This window comes from Melospiza melodia, chromosome 4, assembly GCF_035770615.1.
Source record: "Melospiza melodia melodia isolate bMelMel2 chromosome 4, bMelMel2.pri, whole genome shotgun sequence".
Classification (NCBI taxonomy): domain Eukaryota; kingdom Metazoa; phylum Chordata; class Aves; order Passeriformes; family Passerellidae; genus Melospiza; species Melospiza melodia.
Window position 1 is genome coordinate 56,806,343 of NC_086197.1, and position 17,735 is coordinate 56,824,077.

General features: G+C 48.3%; 2 protein-coding genes across 2 annotated transcripts in view; one reads left to right on the forward strand and one right to left on the reverse strand.

Annotated features, from left to right (window-relative positions):
* GSG1 (germ cell associated 1) overlaps positions 1 to 17,735 on the forward strand; it is a 90,186-nt gene that overhangs the window by 36,345 nt on the left and 36,106 nt on the right. The gene's annotated exons all lie outside the window — the stretch shown is intronic.
* Positions 1,323 to 16,180, reverse strand: EMP1 (epithelial membrane protein 1). The gene is made up of 5 exons (XM_063154711.1): positions 16,011 to 16,180; positions 4,865 to 4,982; positions 3,855 to 3,957; positions 3,610 to 3,750; positions 1,323 to 3,009 (listed from the first exon to the last, which is right to left on the reverse strand). The coding sequence occupies exons 2-5, from the start codon at positions 4,940 to 4,942 to the stop codon at positions 2,846 to 2,848; spliced, it is 486 nt and encodes a 161-aa protein (XP_063010781.1). The 5' UTR covers positions 4,943 to 4,982; positions 16,011 to 16,180; the 3' UTR covers positions 1,323 to 2,845.

Consider the following 17,735-nt stretch of genomic DNA (forward strand, 5'->3'; position numbering starts at 1 on the left):
CTCAGTGACTTTTTCCACCTGTACATTAGGGTACTGATCCTTTAATAGCCCAAGTGATTTTTTTCAGCCAAACCAAGCGACCCAGAGTGTCCGGCAGCCTTCATATCCTTTGTAAGCTATCAGTGACAACAGTTTGTGGTGACTGAAATGCTGTTGGAGACCACTGTTCAAAAACTGAGACTGTTGCCTATGACCTGGTCTTGTCAACAAGGCTGGCATTGCCTTGTCATCCTGTGAGTATCATATTGTCACATCTGTACCATGCTAGGACAGGACACAGCTACCAGCCTGGCAGTGGGTGTGCTCCTGCAAGGCTAACTTCCCTCAGTGCTCCCCACTCAGTGGGTGGCTGATGTCTCGCCTGTCAGTGTTAGCCTTGGTCTTTGGTTACCCTGCACTTCTAGGAGTGCCAGGAGCGTGAGGAGCAGCAGGACTCAGTGCCCACAGGATGAAGCAGTGCCCACAGCACCAAGCCTGCAGAGTTCGAGAAGCATTTGGACAATGCTCTCAGGCACATGGTGTGATTCTTGGAGTGGCCTGTGCAGGGCCAGGAGTTGGACTTGAAGATCCTGATTGCTTCCTTCCAACTCAGTATATTCTATAATCTATAATCTGTGACTCCTAGAACCTCCTGAGACCAAGACAAGTGTCCGCCCATGACACCCTGTGAGCCCTTCCCACACCCTGCTGTAAGAGATCCCCTCTGGCTAAACCTCAGCTCCTGAAGATTCATGTCACCATTCTACCCTCAATTAGCATGTCTTAGCTCTCTCTGCAGTAGATTAATGGATAAAGAAAAATTTCCTACACAGCTGATTCTTGCTGCATCTTACCTCACAGCTCAGAGGATCATGCCCCAAGTTTTCTGAGATCTGCTACTGTCCTGGGCTTTGGACTCTTTGCTCAAGCTCTGGAACTGCAGAGGTGTTTCGCCAGACAACACTGGAGAGGCAACATCTACATCAACCCAGGCAAACACCTTGGTGATTTTGCTTTGGGACAGATGAGACTCTGCCAGGGTGAGAAAGAATGTTTCCAGCTTTCCTGGGTGTGAGGCAAAGCCTGGCACTGAGACTGAGTGATACCACTGCTCACACTGTCTGCCTGAGCTTGCAGGCAGCCTGAAACAGGAGCTCTGGGAGCTCTTCTCCTTCCACCTTCCCTCCAGAACAGGAAATCTCATCTACTGGTATGCAAGAAAACATGGTAGTTCTGCATTGTCTGAAAGGGCTGGGCTGAGATTGAGTAAGAACAGCAAGTACTTCTGCTAACAAATATCTGAAACACTAATGGGGAAAAAGAAAAACAAAACACAGCAAAAGTCTTTATTAGAAAGGGAATCAGATTTTATTTTTATACCCACAAAGTTAAAAATATGCATTTCAAAATATTTACAATGACTATATATGAAATAACCTTTGTTAATGAAACACCAACATACAGTACTAGAATATATCCACCAAATTGATAAAGTCTACATAAGAAGAAAATGTAACAGAAAGAGAGAGAGAGGTAAATAGCATCCATGCACAATCTGTACTAACATGGTTTTTATACTCTCTACCTTTTAGATAGATGTGAATGGAGTCACAGGAAATTTTGACCTAGTCTCTTGCAAATGCCTCTTGTGACTGAGATTCTTCAAACTAACAGAAATTTGTGGGTTGCAGCAGTACCAGTGCCTAACTTTCCTATGCCAGCCTTTCACATGGGGACCTTGTGTTACAGAGTGGACTCAGAATCTCTCAGCAACCCTGGGAGGTAGCTAGTTTTATGGAAGGATTTGGCAGATGAAAAGCACCGGGTTAAGTGGCTGGCCTAATGTTGTGCAGCAAGGAGCAAAACTCACAAGCCCTTCTTCCTCTCTCCTAGTCTCTCATTAGGGAATAACTTTCCTCTGCTAACCATTATCTGCTTTTCAGATGAGCTTTGTCACAAGGTGGGGCACTCAATTAATATGATATACCAGATGATGATACAGGAAAAAAGCCCTGCCTACACATAAGGACTTGTCTCAGTAAGGATCTGCGATGTAGCAGTGCTGTTACCATGTTCTGGAGGTGAACATAAGATTATTGACACACATCCAGGTGGTTCCCTCCCTGCATATGTACCACTGAGCAACTGCACCCTCTGTAATTAAGAACCTCTGTATATCTTTACTTCTATTCTCTCTCTCTCTCTCTCTCTCTCCATCATCCATGCCTGTATATTTGCCATTCCTACTTGTATCTTATTCAATCGTGGGAATATCAAATAGAAAACAGAACAGCAAAAAAATTTGCTGCCTTATTTTTGTAGATTTTTTAATACAAAATTAATTCAATTTCTATTGTTTTTTCTCAATTTAATGTCTTTAGCGTTCTCTTATGTGCATATATATATATATATTTAAAAATGTAACAAAAGGCCCATCCCATTTGTATCAATGGGCAAATAAAGGGGTCATAATCCTCACTTGCCCTACTCACAAGGCACACTCAAATGTAAGTGAGAAGGGCTCTAGGAAGAGAAAAAGATATAGCCCTTGTTTATGTGGTGCCCTTTAATCATCACTGCTGAGCTTGAAGCTTTGTGAAGGTATGGCACAACGTTGCAGAAAAGGAGAAGAGCTGTCTGGGTCACTTGCAGATTTCTAGCCCCAGAAGTGCTAGATCAGTAGGAGTTGTTTCTCCCTCTCTTTGATGAAGGAGGTTCTGAGGATTCTAGCTTTGTTAGTGATTTTTCTGCGGTGGCAATGGTGATGATGGTGGCTGGTTTTGTCTATTGGCCCAACAGTCCTCTCAGCAGAGTAATTCTTCCCCACTCCCAGTAGCCAACCCTCTCCCCTGGACACCCATCAGCCTTATTTTTTCCTAAGAACAAGGTAGAGGACGCCGATGATGAAACTGAAGCAGAAGCAGATCCAGGCCAATATGAAACAGTAGCCATGGTGAGGATTTGTGGCGAACGCCACTGTGCTTGTGAACCGAGCTGTGTAAATGGAGACTGCAATCAGAATGCACATCCCTGTGGGAAGGAAGAGGGAAAAGAGAGTTGGAAAACGCACAGAAACCAGCATTGCCGCAGGACTTCTGAAGTGCTGCTGTCCCCTGAGATTGTAATGCACGTCTTGTGCCATATGAGAGAGGAGCTGCTGCCCATTAGGCTTATTTGTGGAGGATATCTTGTGCAGCTGTGATGACATAAGACACTTGGGGCTTGTTTAGTGGGTGCCATGAGGAATAAACCTTTGTTAGGAGAAAATCAGTAATAAGATCTGACGACAGTTTGGTGCTACGTATTGAATCCCAAGTGCAGTAGCTAACTGTTTATTCCCCTGCTTCCCAAAACACTTGAATCCTTTTTGTTGTATTTCAATGGTCTTTTGCAAAACCCACTGGGATTTCCTAATGAAAATCTGGAAATACTTTCATTATATACAGCCAAAAAAATCCCAACCCAACACTTTCCCATTCCCCGGTGCTTTGTTTTGTAACAAAAATTGGGCCACTGGAAACATTTACTGGCTGACAACCTCCCCTGGTGACCATACGTGGCTACTTGTGTTCACAGAGGCAGTGGGACACACCCAGGGAGCCAAGGCACCGTGTGCAGGTGCATACTCACAGCAAACCAGCATGACGGCTCCGGTCATGTAGAAACGTTTGCCTTTTTCCAGGGTGAACAGCTGGACAATGAACAGGACAAGCGCCACAACGGAGAAAATGATCGAGAGGATCATAAAGGCTTGCACGGTTTTGAGGGAAGCTGTCAAAACACAGAGAATGGATTGGAGAAGGTCAGGACTCGGTCTCGGCAGTGCTCATCAACATCCTGTGATTCACCATGACGAAAATGCGGCTGTAACTTACCCTCATCCTGACTGCTGACTGGTAGCTCAGTGCAGGTCCTGTTGCACAGCAGCCACAGTCCTGTCGAGATCGTTGCATAGTTGGAAGAACCCACCATCCAAACCTGAAACAGGATAGAACAGAGGTTGTGTCTTGGGGCAGTAAAGCTTCTTTGCTCTTCTATCAGACTAAACCGTGAAGTGAGCAGGAGTAGCCCAACTGCCCAGAAACGTCGGCACCGGACAGGTGGGACACTGGCTTCCAGTGCCAGGAGTCATGTGGTCTGGGCAAAACACCGTGAGGTCTGTTCCAATCATCGTGGAGAAATCCCCCAGGTCATCCTGACCCTCCTTCTGTGCGAGGCGGGTGCGAGGGGACCCCAAAATGCGCTCCGACGGCTGGCGGGGGGCCCGGGCAGCGCCACCAGGGGTCCCCCTGGGCACGGAGCTCCCGTGGGCCCGCCGCGCCCCTCAGCGTGGGATGCGCCAGGTGGGAACAGCCTGGCCCCGGCCGGGGAACAGTGCCGGCACTGCTGGATGCGCCAGGTGGGAACAGCCTGGCCCCGGCCGGGGAACAGTGCCGGCACTGCTGGATGCGCCAGGTGGGAACAGCCTGGCCCCAGCTGGGGGGACAGTGCCGGCACTCCTGGATGTGCCAGGTGGGAACAGCCTGGCCCCAGCTGGGGGGACAGTGCCGGCACTGCTGGATATGCCAGGTGGGAACAGCCTGGCCCCGGCCGGGGAACAGTGCCGGCACTGCTGGATGTGCCAGGTGGGAACAGCCTGGCCTCAGCTGGGGGGACAGTGCCGGCACTGCTGGATGTGCCAGGTGGGAACAGCCTGGCCCCGGCCGGGGAACAGTGCCGGCACTGCTGGATGTGCCAGGTGGGAACAGCCTCTCTCCCCATGGCCACGAGTGGATGTTCCCCACCCTCACCTGAGCACCCATCCCCGATCTGCCTGCCAGCCGTGTCTAAGGCCGGCTGTCTGCGGGAGGTAACAGCCATGCCTCGTCCAGGGCAGCCCACTTACGTTGGCAATGGTGGAGACAAAGAGCATGATGACAGTGGCGATGTGGACCACAAAGATACCAGCCAGCAGCACCAACATCTTGGGTCTTTTCTAGGTGGTGTCACCGACACAAAGAGCTCTGAGGGAGAACAAGAACAGAGGGAAGATGTGAAGAGAGTCAAAGAACAGCATTGCCGTAAGATTTGTTTACATGCAAAAACCCAGGCTGATCTTAGGTTCACTCTGGAAATGTGGAATCACCAAAAAAAAAAAAATAAGCCACTAGAAACTTAGACAAAATCTGCTCAAGAAGTTAAACAGAGCCCACAGAATAAGGAGCCAATATGGGAGAAGATGTAGAGCATGGGTAGATAACCTGGGGGCATTTAAAAAATAGCCTGAATATATACACAGGTTGCTTACATTGATGTGTGTTAATGTAAAGTAAAAATGCCATACTCCAGGCATATATTCTAGGAAGAGGAGGTTTTGCCCATGGGATTCACAGAGGTCAGGAAAGATTCTTCTCTTCCTGTTCTCCTCTGGTGTCTCAGCCTCTTCCAACTGGTCTGGGTCACAGGCAAGTGGTATGGAATGGGGGACTGTGGGCTCCTTGGTGCCTCAGCTGTGGAGTAGTTGTGGAGAGTGAGCCAGAGGGGTGGCCACTACTCCACAAACCACTCCTTTAAGTGAAGGGGATAGTACAAAAAGGCCATGAGGTTTTCTGGAACTGGGGAAGATGCCCAGGTTTGCAACGAAAACTGCCTGTTTCCCTTTTAAAACTTGAGGCATGCAGGTCACTTTATTAACACAGTAAGGTTCTTCTGTAGTGCAAATTCCTCTTTGGTTTGTTTTGGTTATTTTTGCCTCTGTACCCTGCAAACTTTTACTTTTTTTTAAGACTTCCTGTGATTGATGAACATGTGATTGGAAAGAGAGAGGGGAATGTGCTTTAGAAAGCTTGCATGACATGGTTTGTCAAAACTGATGGCTTCTCACCTGAAAACGTGAAATACAAGGAACAAATCTAAGCTGTGAGAATGAGCGCAGACAATTCACAGAAATCAAGTGAGTGTATTTCAGTCAGAAGCATTTTGAATCCACTCTCTGGCCAGTAAGCTTCCTAGAAAGTTTGACAGGTTGTGCTGCTCTTTCCCTCAGAAGTATCAAGCACGTGATTAATGTTAGCTGTCAAGTTATTTTGGTCCAGGTGACTCAGGGAGGGTCTGATGCTGTCACCGTTTTACAGGGAGTGGCAACACTGTCATGAAACAACACACTTATACTTTATGATGTCCTTCACACAAACTGTGACAAAAGGCTTTGTACAGTCCCATTTATGTGTCTTTTTCACTTGATGACTCCACCTACTCCACTACTGTCTTTCCTCTCACTGTGGCCACGAGTGGGAGGGTATTCCTGTAAAAGGCTGCAGCTGTTCCTGGCACTGCTTCGTTACCATTTCCCAAACCACAGTGGGTAGGCAGGGCTTCTCCACCAGTGGCACTTTGACCAGTTCAGCATTAGCTGGGGACCAGGAAGAATTCCTTGAGTTTAGGATCTCAAGGAACCAGTTCTGTTAGGTCACTGCTCCCACCCAAACTAGGCTACTCTTTAGTGAGACAGATTAGGTTTGGTGACTAGTCCCATCTCCTCAGCAAATCGTGTCTACTCTAAGGTTTCCTTCACCTGGAGAACTCTCTGGAGATGTTAATCCCTGACTTTGTGAATGTGGGCCAGGTTTGCTTGTCTGCTTTGGGGTGTCTTGGCAAACTCGTGATCTAGAGCTTGGTTTGGCTGGATGGCCCGGTCACTGCGACCTCTCTTGTCACAGTGCCTCCCTTAGTGATGATCCTGGAGAAAGCACAGCCTTCTCAGGACTCGTACTCTGACTGTAGTGACAGACACTTAAGATTTCAGCACTGCTAAAATTCAGGTTCTCAACGGTATATGCAGGCTACCACATGAACACACTTAACCTAAGAGTTAAACCCCTTCTTTCCATTGTAAAAGGAACAAGAGTTTCAAAATGCTGGATGGCAACTGATACAGATATCACCACTGCAACTCAAACTAGAAATTATTGCTGTTGCCATGACTAAGTGACAAATCTGCAGCAAATTCTTGAGTCAAATCTTTCTGTCCCTTTGACTACTTCCCTTTATTTTTCTTTATTTTTTTTGTTACCTTGGTTCTTACACAAACTTTAACAAGTGCTTTTGACACTATAGGGTGCTGACTAGCATAAACCAAACTGACAAATTTGCCTGCTCTGAAATTTGCCTTTACTAAACAGTGGCTAAACTTTCTTCTTTCTTAGATGGATGTATTTTTCCATGGCCTCTTTAAAATCTCATTCAGCTTTTTTTTTGTTCTTATTTTTTAGGAAGCTTCAAACAAAGCTTTCTACTTGAAAGATTAAAAACCTACTTTCATGACATCCTAAGGACTAGAACAGTCCTTTTGAGTGCATCTTTTGTTTGCATTCAGAAATGAAAATGAGGGATAAAATGTTACTTTACAATGTAAAAAATAAAAAACCAAAATCATGACCCCACACCCAGGACTTTGACCAATACTCTAAGAAAAAAACTGAAATCCTTTCTTCTCTTTGCTTTTTCTGCCTATTTTAGCACTGCAGGAGAGCAGTGTTAGTTCAGGTGCTTTCAGTGCACCTACTTCCTGAGAACGTCAGCACCTCTCCCTGAATACACACGCTATCAAACGCAAACTCCCCCAGGGGATATGTGCTCACAGCTCAGTTTTGATTCTTTGTGAGTTAAAGCACAAGCCTCCCTCTGTATTCATTTGCTTTCCCTTTTCTTCATCTCTCTCTGCCTGTTAAATAAAACACGAGAGAACAATCCCAGAGGAGCTGTGGGTGAAGGAATGGCACTGAAATAGATTCACTTCTGCCTCTGATGCTGTGGCGTGGACATTTCCTCCCATTAGACAGAGAAACTGGCAGAGCATCAGGGACTGACAGGATACCTTTTCCATTTGTTAAGTGTGAGACATCTTTCTCCACTACAGGGTGGGGTCACATTGCTGGAGCAATAGGACAAAATTGCATGCAAATGCCTTTTCTTCCATTCCCCTACCTAAGCTGCAGCTGCATTTGGAGTTCCTCAGGCTCTTCCTGGGCTATGAGTCAGTCTTAGCCTTCCTAGAGCTGCCAGCTTTTTCCACTGACTCACCCCAAAGCTCTCAAACCCCACAATAATTTAACCCTGAAAGATTAAGTGCTCAGGACACTGTCAGTTTTAGGACTGCTTCTCAAGAACCAGTCAAGCAAACAATTTGTGAGTCTTCCCCAAGCATCCTTCAGAGGAGAGACCCCAAGTAAGCCAAGAAAAAAAGCAATGAGACATAACAGTAGAAGGACTAGGGGCAGGGCAGGCTGGTGGGGAGGGGAAGGTCATGCATGTACTGAACAGCCTGCATGAGTCAAGGGAAGATCTTGTGCTGATAACAGTGGACTTTCCTTTTCATGGGGTGATGGATGAAGGGAAATAACAAGCCACACCAACAGTAAGCATGAATAAGAATCCCCATAGAAGCCTTCGGCACAAAAAACCTGCAGATAAGCATGACAGACTCTTAGCTGTGTACAGACTATTTCTGACCATGTACACATGTTGGGGAACAACACACAGCTCTGCTGCACCCCAGTTCCAGCTCAAGCAGGCTGGTACTATCTAGTGCCTAAAACTAAGACAAAGCCTTCTCATGCAGGCAGATTGTTGCCACCAGAATCACCCCTCTGTCTACCTAAGTGTTTTGGACATTCTGTCTGAGGGCAATACAGAGAAGTGAATCCTTGCCCCTGGTTTGCATCCAGCAAAGGATCAGGATGGAATGTGTAGTGCCACTTGGAGACATGATAAAGGCCAGTGGTATAGCTCCTCAAATATAGGGAGGGAGTTACTCAAGAGGGTAAGCCAGATTAGGGAGAGGTCCTTTGCTTGTGACAGAAAGTGCATTGCAGGGAAAGGACTGCAATGGTAAGTGGGGTAAGTGTACAGGATGTTTCTGCTGGAACAGTGGGGTTGTTTCAGGTGAAAAATCAGGGCACTCTCAAGTAAATTTGAAATATTTCAGATCTCAAGTATTCCTTAATGGATGTAGCTCATCTGACTTCCATTTCCATCCTCCTCTCTGAACTCAGGTCCCTGCTTGGGACTGCCTCTCCCAGGCTGAGTTGGTGAGGTGTACTGTGAGAGAAGTTGGCTGAGGTGAGAACCCAGTCAATATCCTGTAGCTCCCTAGAGTTTCCAGGGAGAAGAAGACATCTAAAATGCACTGCCTGTGTACACTGGTGACCTCTGACTCCTTTCAAAGTGAATTTTTCAGCTGAGGACCCTTTAGTTCAATACATTAGATTTCTCAACAATGGAAAGATGGCTTTTTGGAGAAAAAACAAATGCCTTTAGTTAGAATGTCAACAAAAATCTCCATTAATTGAAAACAACTAACTCAAAAGAAATTCTGCCTTTCCCAGCTGCCCCTACAGAATATAAGGAAGGCAGTAGTAAGTCTTGGCCACTGTCTGAGGGGCACAGAGTCACAGCAGGAATACTGGTGATTCAAATCAGGGCCAAGGCCACTTGGAAACGAAGGATAAAACTGGACAGTAATGGACAGAAAGTAAAAACTGTCTGGTATTGTTTGAGACAGCCACAAGCTTCCACCTCTCTTACCAGTGCATTCCTCAGTGCAAAGCCAACCCACAAATAGCAATGCTGCCATGTTGCTACGAGTAAGGGAATCCTCAATGTGGTCTAAAACCTTCTGCAGAATTTGTACACATGCCTTTTAACTGCTCTGAGACCATGACTGCATCTTAGCCCTGCTACAACTGCACACCTTGTCCTTGTGTGGGCTATAAGCACCAGTCCTCATTGTGCCCAGAGCCATTTCACAGGATGCGAAGATGTGAATACCTCTGTGATATTTCAGTGGCGTGATGACTTTGGACCTGTCACGACGACGTTACTAGAAAGCTCATGACAACTTTAAACAACAGGAAACTTTGTTTCCACCTTTTGCTCTGTCTCTTGCTTCAGATCCTGATGAATCCAGAGTCCTTGCTGACTCCAGACTTTTACAAACGACTGTATGTCAGCACTGCTGTTGACAGCCTGGTTTTGACAGACCAGCCTGACTCAATTTACAAGTCAGATGCTTTTTATAGACATGTTGATGAGTAGGTTGGTGCCTCTGGAAAGAGATTTCACTCTGTGTGTGGGAGAAGGGCTGGGCAGGAGGCGTGCGTGGGCACACGGAGACCTTGGAGCCTCTGGCTCATGGCACTGAGATCTCACCTACAAATGGGAACTGGCTGTGGTTACCACAGCAGCACAGACCATGGGCACAGCAAGGCTGTAAAACCACCAGGTTAATGTCAGCCAAAAGGAAAGTGCAGCCCAGCCCGAGGGGCTACAGCTGAAAATAAGTTAAAGTAAATGGAAGATTTTGTCTGGTTCGTGTGAAGCATTTCCTGGTGAAATGGATCAATTCCACTCTCTCTCCAAGAGATCAGTGGGATTGCCTTCCCAAGGGAGGGGTGAAACACCAGCATGTGAAAAATTTCTTATGGGATCTGACAAATTCCTCAAGAATCCACCCTTGGTGATGAACCGCCACTCACTGAGAGATGCAGAGGGGAGTCACAAAAGATGACACATAAGGGTTTTCCAGCTCTCATGCTCATGATTCATATAAGAGTGGGGAAATATCAGAATTCCTAGGGCAGACAGTGAGAAATTGGCATTTTCTCCAGAAGAAACCACCCTCGAGTGCTCAGCCATGTGACAACATCAACTGAAACTCCAGTGCTGCCTTGGTAGTGGGAAAGGGAAGAGACAGCTGCCTGGGGCCTGGCGGGCAGCCAGCAGCGCTGCTGGAGGAAAGCACTGTCACTGCTCACCCCAGGCACGCCAGGGAAGGGCTGGGATTGAAGGGCAGCGAGTAGAGGGAGGGTGGGAAGGGAACCCCGGAGCTAAGGGAGGCACAGAAGGGTTCCTCTGCTCCCCCAGAGGCACCATGCAGAGCCCTCTCACCCCTCAGAGCACTGGGTGCTCCCTGGGTAGGCTAATTAGACCCCTGAATGCTGGCAGGAGCTCCAGCAAGATTCTGAGATACACGAGAAGCATTTGTGGGAGGACCGACAGTCTGGGTGTTGAGGCGTTGTGTGTGTGCATCTGCAGCTCTGTGTGGCTCCCCACATGACTGGGAATGTGCATCTGTGGGATCCCTGTGAGCTCTGTGTGTCTGTCTGTCTGTGTGTGTGTGCACAGCTTCCTTATGGGTGCACGGGTCGTCTACCTGTGCCACACTGGCAGTGCCCAAATGGGAGAAACTCTCTGACAGCTCTGACAGGAAAGCTCAGGTTACAGAGAGGTATGAGCAAAGTACACAGATCATTTGTGGTGGGACTTCCTGCTTTTCTCTTTGCAACCGCACTTAGACAGAGGTTGAAGGATGGTGAAGCCCACATCAGCTGTGCTTTTGGCTGCATTCTTGGATTAAAACTGCAGTCCTGTGATTTGCACAGACAGTCTTGTGTAGATATTCCTTTTTTCCTTTTCCAAAGGAGGGTAACTCTAAAAAAGAAGTTGCATCTTACAGTGTGTCTGTCTCTCAAAACTGCAAAACCTCTGAACATGCAAGCACAGCCCATGAGACGCTGAGGAAAGTGTGACTGGGGCATCTAAAGAGTCTGAGCTTTTGGGTCAGTTTGCTTCCAGGGTGCCTTTGCTCCTGCAAGCCATCTTGGAAAAGACTGTGCAGGACTCAAATACAAAATTGTGTGAAAGCTCCTTCTTTCAACCGAAGTGCACAAGAGATGAACTGGGGGGAGCGAGCATGTGAATAAAGCAGACACAGGCGGAGGCTGTGCACCCTGGAGCTGGTCAGTGCTCTGTGCAGGGTGGGGTAAGGATGGCCGTGGTGTAAAATACCCCATCTGGCTCTCAGAGGGTTCCTCACACCTGTGATCAGTAAGATATAAGCTGGTTCATGTTCCACGTGGCTCTGGAGGCATCAGGAGCTCCCCTGCTGAGGGCACAGCCGCTGGCCCAGCCGCAGGCCCTGGAGGCCGGCCCACAGCCCACAGCCCACAGGCAGGCTGGCCCCGCTGCCCAGGCTGCCACAACCAGGGATGTGCCCGGCTCTCCTTCAGCAGGGGCCCACCTTCCTGCAGCTGCTCTTCAGCAACCCTCTGACCAGCCTGCTCCAGGCTCTGAGCATTTTGTAGCTCTCCCCTCTTGCTCCCAAGGCTCTCACTATCCTTCCCAGAGGCTTGCTGGAGCCAATACAGGGAAGATATCTCTCTGGAATGAGAAGAATGTGGACAATGGACCCAGTCGTGGAGGTTGCTTTCACAACTCCCCTCCTTCAGCAGACTCTGCCCTGCGAGGGCAAAAGGACAACAAAGGTCCTCACCCTGGATTTCCTCAAATACAAAAACATGTTGCCAGGTGGCCTCGCATCACAAGGGCTAAGCCTTCAGCATGAGTCACTGTTCACCTGTGTCAGCCACCCCAGTGCTCAGGGTTCAGTGCATTTCCTGCAGGACTGGCGATGACCCAGCCCAGATCTGTCCCTGGGCTCTCCTCATGGGTGTCTCCCCATGCCTCTGCTACAGACTTGTTTTCACAGGGTAAAGGGGATAGATCTCAATTATGATCTTGGCAAACTTGTCACTCCCTTGGGCAATGTGGGTTCTGGAGCTGAGCTGTCCTAACCCGTCCCTCCCTTCTATGACAAGGCATGGGCTATATTTGGTCTAACCAAGAGTGCACCTTCCATATACTCTCTGCCCTCCTGAAAACAGTTCAGGAGGAGCAGGATGCATGAAGCTGCAAATTTGGCCAGAGTTTCCTTTGTTCATTGTCAAGCTGTTCTAGCTAAAGAGGTACTTTCCAAAACTCTCCCAGCAGGGTTTGAAGAAATCACAGTCCAGATGGCAGCCCCGAGATGTGCTGCTTTGCTGCTCTCCCTGCAGTGTAATGGCAGAAAGCAGCTTAAGAGGCACTCCAGATTTCCCTCTGGGCAGTTTATGCAGGCAACTGCTGCTTCACCCTGTGTCATGCTGTGGGATGACTGGGTGTGGACTGGCCCTGACAGAGGATCAATACAGCAATAACTGAGATGTGCTTCAGCACATTTGTTCACAGCCACTGTTGAAATGACTGTGAGTTAGTTATCAATCCTGGCAGGGCCATAGAGAAGAGCCTCCTTTTCTGTGAATGCTGCTTTGCCTCAGCAGAAAAGACCAATGAAGTATTAAACATCCATCTTCAGATGTGAAGATTGGAAATCCCCTTCCTCACCCTCCCTTTTAGAGGAGTGGAAGAGTAGCTCCCTGCCTTGAAGGAAGGGTAAATAAATCTCATTTTTTTTAGTTTTAGCTCATTAATTTTTTGTTGGAAAACAGAAGGAAGGAAAAAAAATTCGGAGTGCCATGCTTTGCAGCCTGCCTTATGTTGTGCTGGGTAACAGTGCTGTCACCTCCCTGTTGAAAGGTACAGGCACAGGAACCTGTTGAGATCAAAGGGGTCTAGTATTGCTATTTATGCCTTAAAGGGGCACTTGAGCATCTGAGGGCAAATTCCAGCCCAGCATCAGGTGTCTCCTCCTTTGCCATCCACGCAGCACTCAGTGAAGGGAGCACTGAGTGACCTGGGGCTGAGCAAGGGGAAACGTGCCACGGGAGGGTGTCCCAGCAGCCAGCTGGGGATTATGGGCCCCCTGAAGGCCCATGGGAGCAGGCAGGGCTGTGGAAGCAGGCTCCCTCCTGCTTTTGCTTGCTCTGAGGAAACAGAAGCGGGCACAGGCTGAGTGCCGTGTGCGAGCCTTGCGGCTGGGAGGGTGACGAATGGAGAGAAGGATTAGTGCTTGCAGCAAATCTCCTCAGTCTCATTATAAGCAAGGCCCTGAGGTGGCTCTTTTACCAAAAACATGCTGGCTATTATCAGCAAATCTCCCAGAACTGTTTCAAAATACAACCTCTGCTCCACCCCAGACCGCCAAACAGTAATTCCTGTGTGCACTGCACCGCTCCCACACTGCAAAACTCAAAGACCACCGGCTAGGCCAGAAGGGCCAGTTTTCCAAGCCCAGGGCTCTGTGTCCTCAGCAGCAGGGTCTCACGGGGGGAGCTCTAGCAGCCCTGCAGCTGAGGCACCCACTCCCAAATTTGGTGCTTCTCCACAGGATCCCAGGACAAGCACTCCTGCATTAATGTGTCCTTGGGTGTGGCTGGACTCCTTGGCTGTCAGGGGTATCCCTGGGGATGGCATGTGCCCAGTGGAGATCCCGGCTCTCACACAGGGGTGGCCAGGATGAATGGCTCATGTGTGTCACATGTCTGGGTGGTTAGTCATAGCTGGGGAGCTTCCACAGGAGCCTACTGACAGGAATTCCTCAGTGTGGGTGGGTTGCAGGGCCACACCAACACGCTGCATTTCAAGGGGTGCTTCCAGGCACTGCAGTGTTAATAAGGCACCTCAGTTTTGATCCAAAGGAGCAAATAGAAATAAGCTGCCTTCAAGCCCTCACTCCCTCAGTGCCCACAGTCCCCAGGTGGACTGGGTGGAGGCATTTGGCTGGCTTAAACCCCTGTTATCATAGGAAGAGCAGCTAATGGGCTCCAGGTTTTCACACTCTTCATGCCCACCTCCCTAGAGTGTTTGCTCAGAAAAGAATCCCACTACATCCAGAAATGTCAAGTGGGCAGTTTCTGGGCAAATCTGCTCTCAAAGGTGCCTTGAGGAATTCAAAGCTTCTGAGTGAAAGTTGTTCTGTGGCCACAGCATTTTTTTAATATCAGTATGATTTAGTTGTTAATCTTATTAAGTGATAACTTCCAAAAATGCTTTCTTCCCATTCCAGTTTCTGATGCCCTGGAAACACTCGCTGCCTCAGTCAGTTTCCCCACCACTCCTAACACATTTATTTCTTAGTCAAGAGGCACCACTGCATGACTGAGCTACAAGCAGCAGGGCCAGAGGGGACTGAAAAATTCACAAAATCCATCCTTTTTCCAAAAGGTTACTGTCAGCTCAGCTTCTAGCTCATTCATATAGTAATTATGCACAGTCCCAGCCTGAGCCCCACCCATTCCTGGCTGTATTGGGCTAAATACTGTTCAGTCTCTTTCAAACCCCTGAAACTGTGCAGGGGCGGGCTGAGTTCCTGCAACAGGAACCAGTGTGGTGCCAACAAACTGGCTTTGCTGCACTCCCTTTCGCAGACCTCAAAAATAGCTCGGATTTGACCGCAGGATGCAAACCGCAGCAAGCAGAGGAAACAAGAGAAATGGTGAAGAAGAGGAGGGAAAGAAAGAGGGGCTGGTTGTGTCGAAAAAAGGCAGGTGAAGAGGGAGAATTGGCAGTCTCTGCAACCCTACACTTCCCATCAGTGTCTCTAGCTCCTTGACACACCCTTCCAGCAGACCTTGGTGCTCTAGCAATTCCACCCGCTCCCCCACTTTGCCTGGCAGTGCTCCCCACTCCAGTGGCTGTCCTGCCACAGAAGGTGTAACGCAAATTTCTGCCCTTCATGTGGCTCTGCTCAGAACTGGGGCTTGGCTTCAGCCTCAGGAGCCAGAACCCCTGGAAAAAGAGATTGTCTCCATTGTACTCCAGAGTCTGCGGCTTTGGGGCCTCTCAGTCTTCACTTGGAATGATTGCTATTGTTTTAAATTAGAGCTTGGCAAACTAATTATGGGGGGGAGAGAGACAAGCAGAAGTATTTGAGCGCCAGAAAAACTGAGCCCGCAGCCCTAATTCCAAGCAGGCATTTTTCCACATTTGTCAACAATGCTACTCCAAAAGCACAGAGCAGCTCCTGAGCGCGAGCTGGTCCAGGTTGGGCACCCGTGCCTGCACCCTGGCTGCACGTGTGCTGGAGGTGAAAATAACATTGCTGCTGCCAGCACTCCGAGGCTGCAACCAGGGTGCTTTGCAGCGCCCCTTTGCCCCGTAAGGCAGCTGGATTTCAAAGCAAAAGATGAAAGTTAAGGTGCGTGCCATAGCCAGCTCGAATGCCAAGACGAAGAGAAGTGAAGGGGCAGAGGAGAAAGGCAGACTGGTGCTGTTAGGAGAGGAGAGCAGCCACTGAGGGAGCATAGTTGGTGAGGATTTTCAAGAACAGCTCTTACCGTGTGGGCTGGGGCGGGTGCTGGCACCTGTGGAAGAAGGAGCGTGCTGGGCTGCAGTGCCGGTGTCCCGGAGCGCAGAGCCGGAGTGAAGGGGAGTGACCTGCTGGTGGTTTAAGTTTCCTCTGGTGGTGTGGGAGGGTGGTGTCTTTCCACTCTGTTTTAAAGGAGTTACTATGAATCAGACTGCCTTTAAAGAGAAGGAAAAAAAAAAAATGAAATTAATGAGCTACGCCCTGTTTTGTTGGCAGGGTGTCAAGAGTCTCTGGGAGGAAACCAGCGATTCAAAGAAATCTGTGCAGGGCTGCCTGTGACTCAGTGTGCAGCGCAGAGACCGCAGCCTGGAAAAACGGCTGACGCTGATCCAGCTGAGTAAGAGAGGCCCACAACAGCATCTGTTTATAAAACTGAACTTCTGGTTGTCATAAAAAAAAAAAATATGTATAGTTACAAATGTGGCAACAGGGCTTCAACAATAAAATCACTCAAACAAACAGTGGGTTGGCAGGGGGGATCCTGGGGCTGGGTGAGTCACCGTATCCCCTCCCGTGCTGCATGCAGAGAAGGCACTGAGGCTGACAGCACGGGGGAATTCAAATCGGACCTGTGAGGCTGACATGGACAACACTTCTGGGAATATATCAAGGAGTAGAGATGCTCAAAATGCAGCCCTGCTCTGGTGGTGACTCTGGAGTGATTTGGTCAGATAGTGGTGGTTTGCTTCCGCAGAGAGAGCACGCAGGGAAGAAGAAATAAGGAGCTTGTTATTCACAGTTTTCTGAGGTCAGCATTTCTTGCCATCTTAAAGACTTCTAAAAATAGATCCTTTACATTTGCTGAGAATTGGCTGGTGGAGTTGTCTCATAGATGCTTCAGGCAAGATTGAATAGGGATGTGCCTGAGATGTGGGTGAAAGGGGAAGAAGTTAGTCAGGAAGCATCTGTGTTAAAATACGATCCATACTGCGATAGAGCTGGCAGTCTGCTACTACCCTGCCTTTGCAAGGCCCAGCAAGAGATAAGCAGATACTGACAAAATACCTGGCAAAAGTCTGAGGATGACATTTGATTGCCTTTATTTGAAAAACAAAGCTGGTTCTCTTTGAAATCTATACAGATTAAAAGATCTTACTGGTTTTCAGATTATTCCTTCTGTCTGGTGTTATTGATATGTGTCTGGTCTAATTTTAGACTATAGCAACCTGCTTAGAAAAGAGCTATGGATAAAACAGCAGCAAAGATGACACATATGGTGGGCAAAGACATCCCGTGGGAATTTTTCCACTGATGGAAAATAAAGACAGTCTTTTTTCCTCAAGGATAAAATAAGCCTAACTGTGTTTAATACCTGTGAATTAGAATGTGCTTCTTGTTGATATATATGAATACAATATTCAGGAAAGGAGTTTATTTGGAAAGGAAAGTTTATTTGCTTTCCCTGCAGTAGAAGCTGGCATTGAGCTGCACCATCCATTTCCCCTGCTCTGTTCTCCTGGCAGAGTTTATTGGAGTGAGGAATGCTCAGCTCCATACAAAGTACTAGAGTGCAGGATCTCAAAGCAAACTCTGTTGACCATAGTTCAGCTGTGCTGAGGTATCCTCTGCCCCAGACGTGTTCACAAGTGACTGCCCACCTGTCAGGGACCAGCTGCCTGCAATCACAGAACTGCTTAGTGGCACCCAGCAGACAGAACACCTGCAGCAAAAAGACACACGGGGCAACAACAGT

What these genes read in the sequence shown, in the direction of transcription:
- EMP1 (XM_063154711.1), bottom strand. Translation starts at nt 4,942, where the DNA reads ATGTTGGTGCTGCTGGCTGGTATCTTTGTGGTCCACATCGCCACTGTC. An exon ending in TTGTCTCCACCATTGCCAAC is followed by an intron (nt 3,958 to 4,864) that starts GTAAGTGGGCTG and finishes ATCCTGTTTCAG; the next exon opens with GTTTGGATGGTGGGTTCTTC. An exon ending in AGCCGTCATGCTGGTTTGCT is followed by an intron (nt 3,010 to 3,609) that starts GTGAGTATGCAC and finishes TCCTTCCCACAG; the next exon opens with GGATGTGCATTCTGATTGCA.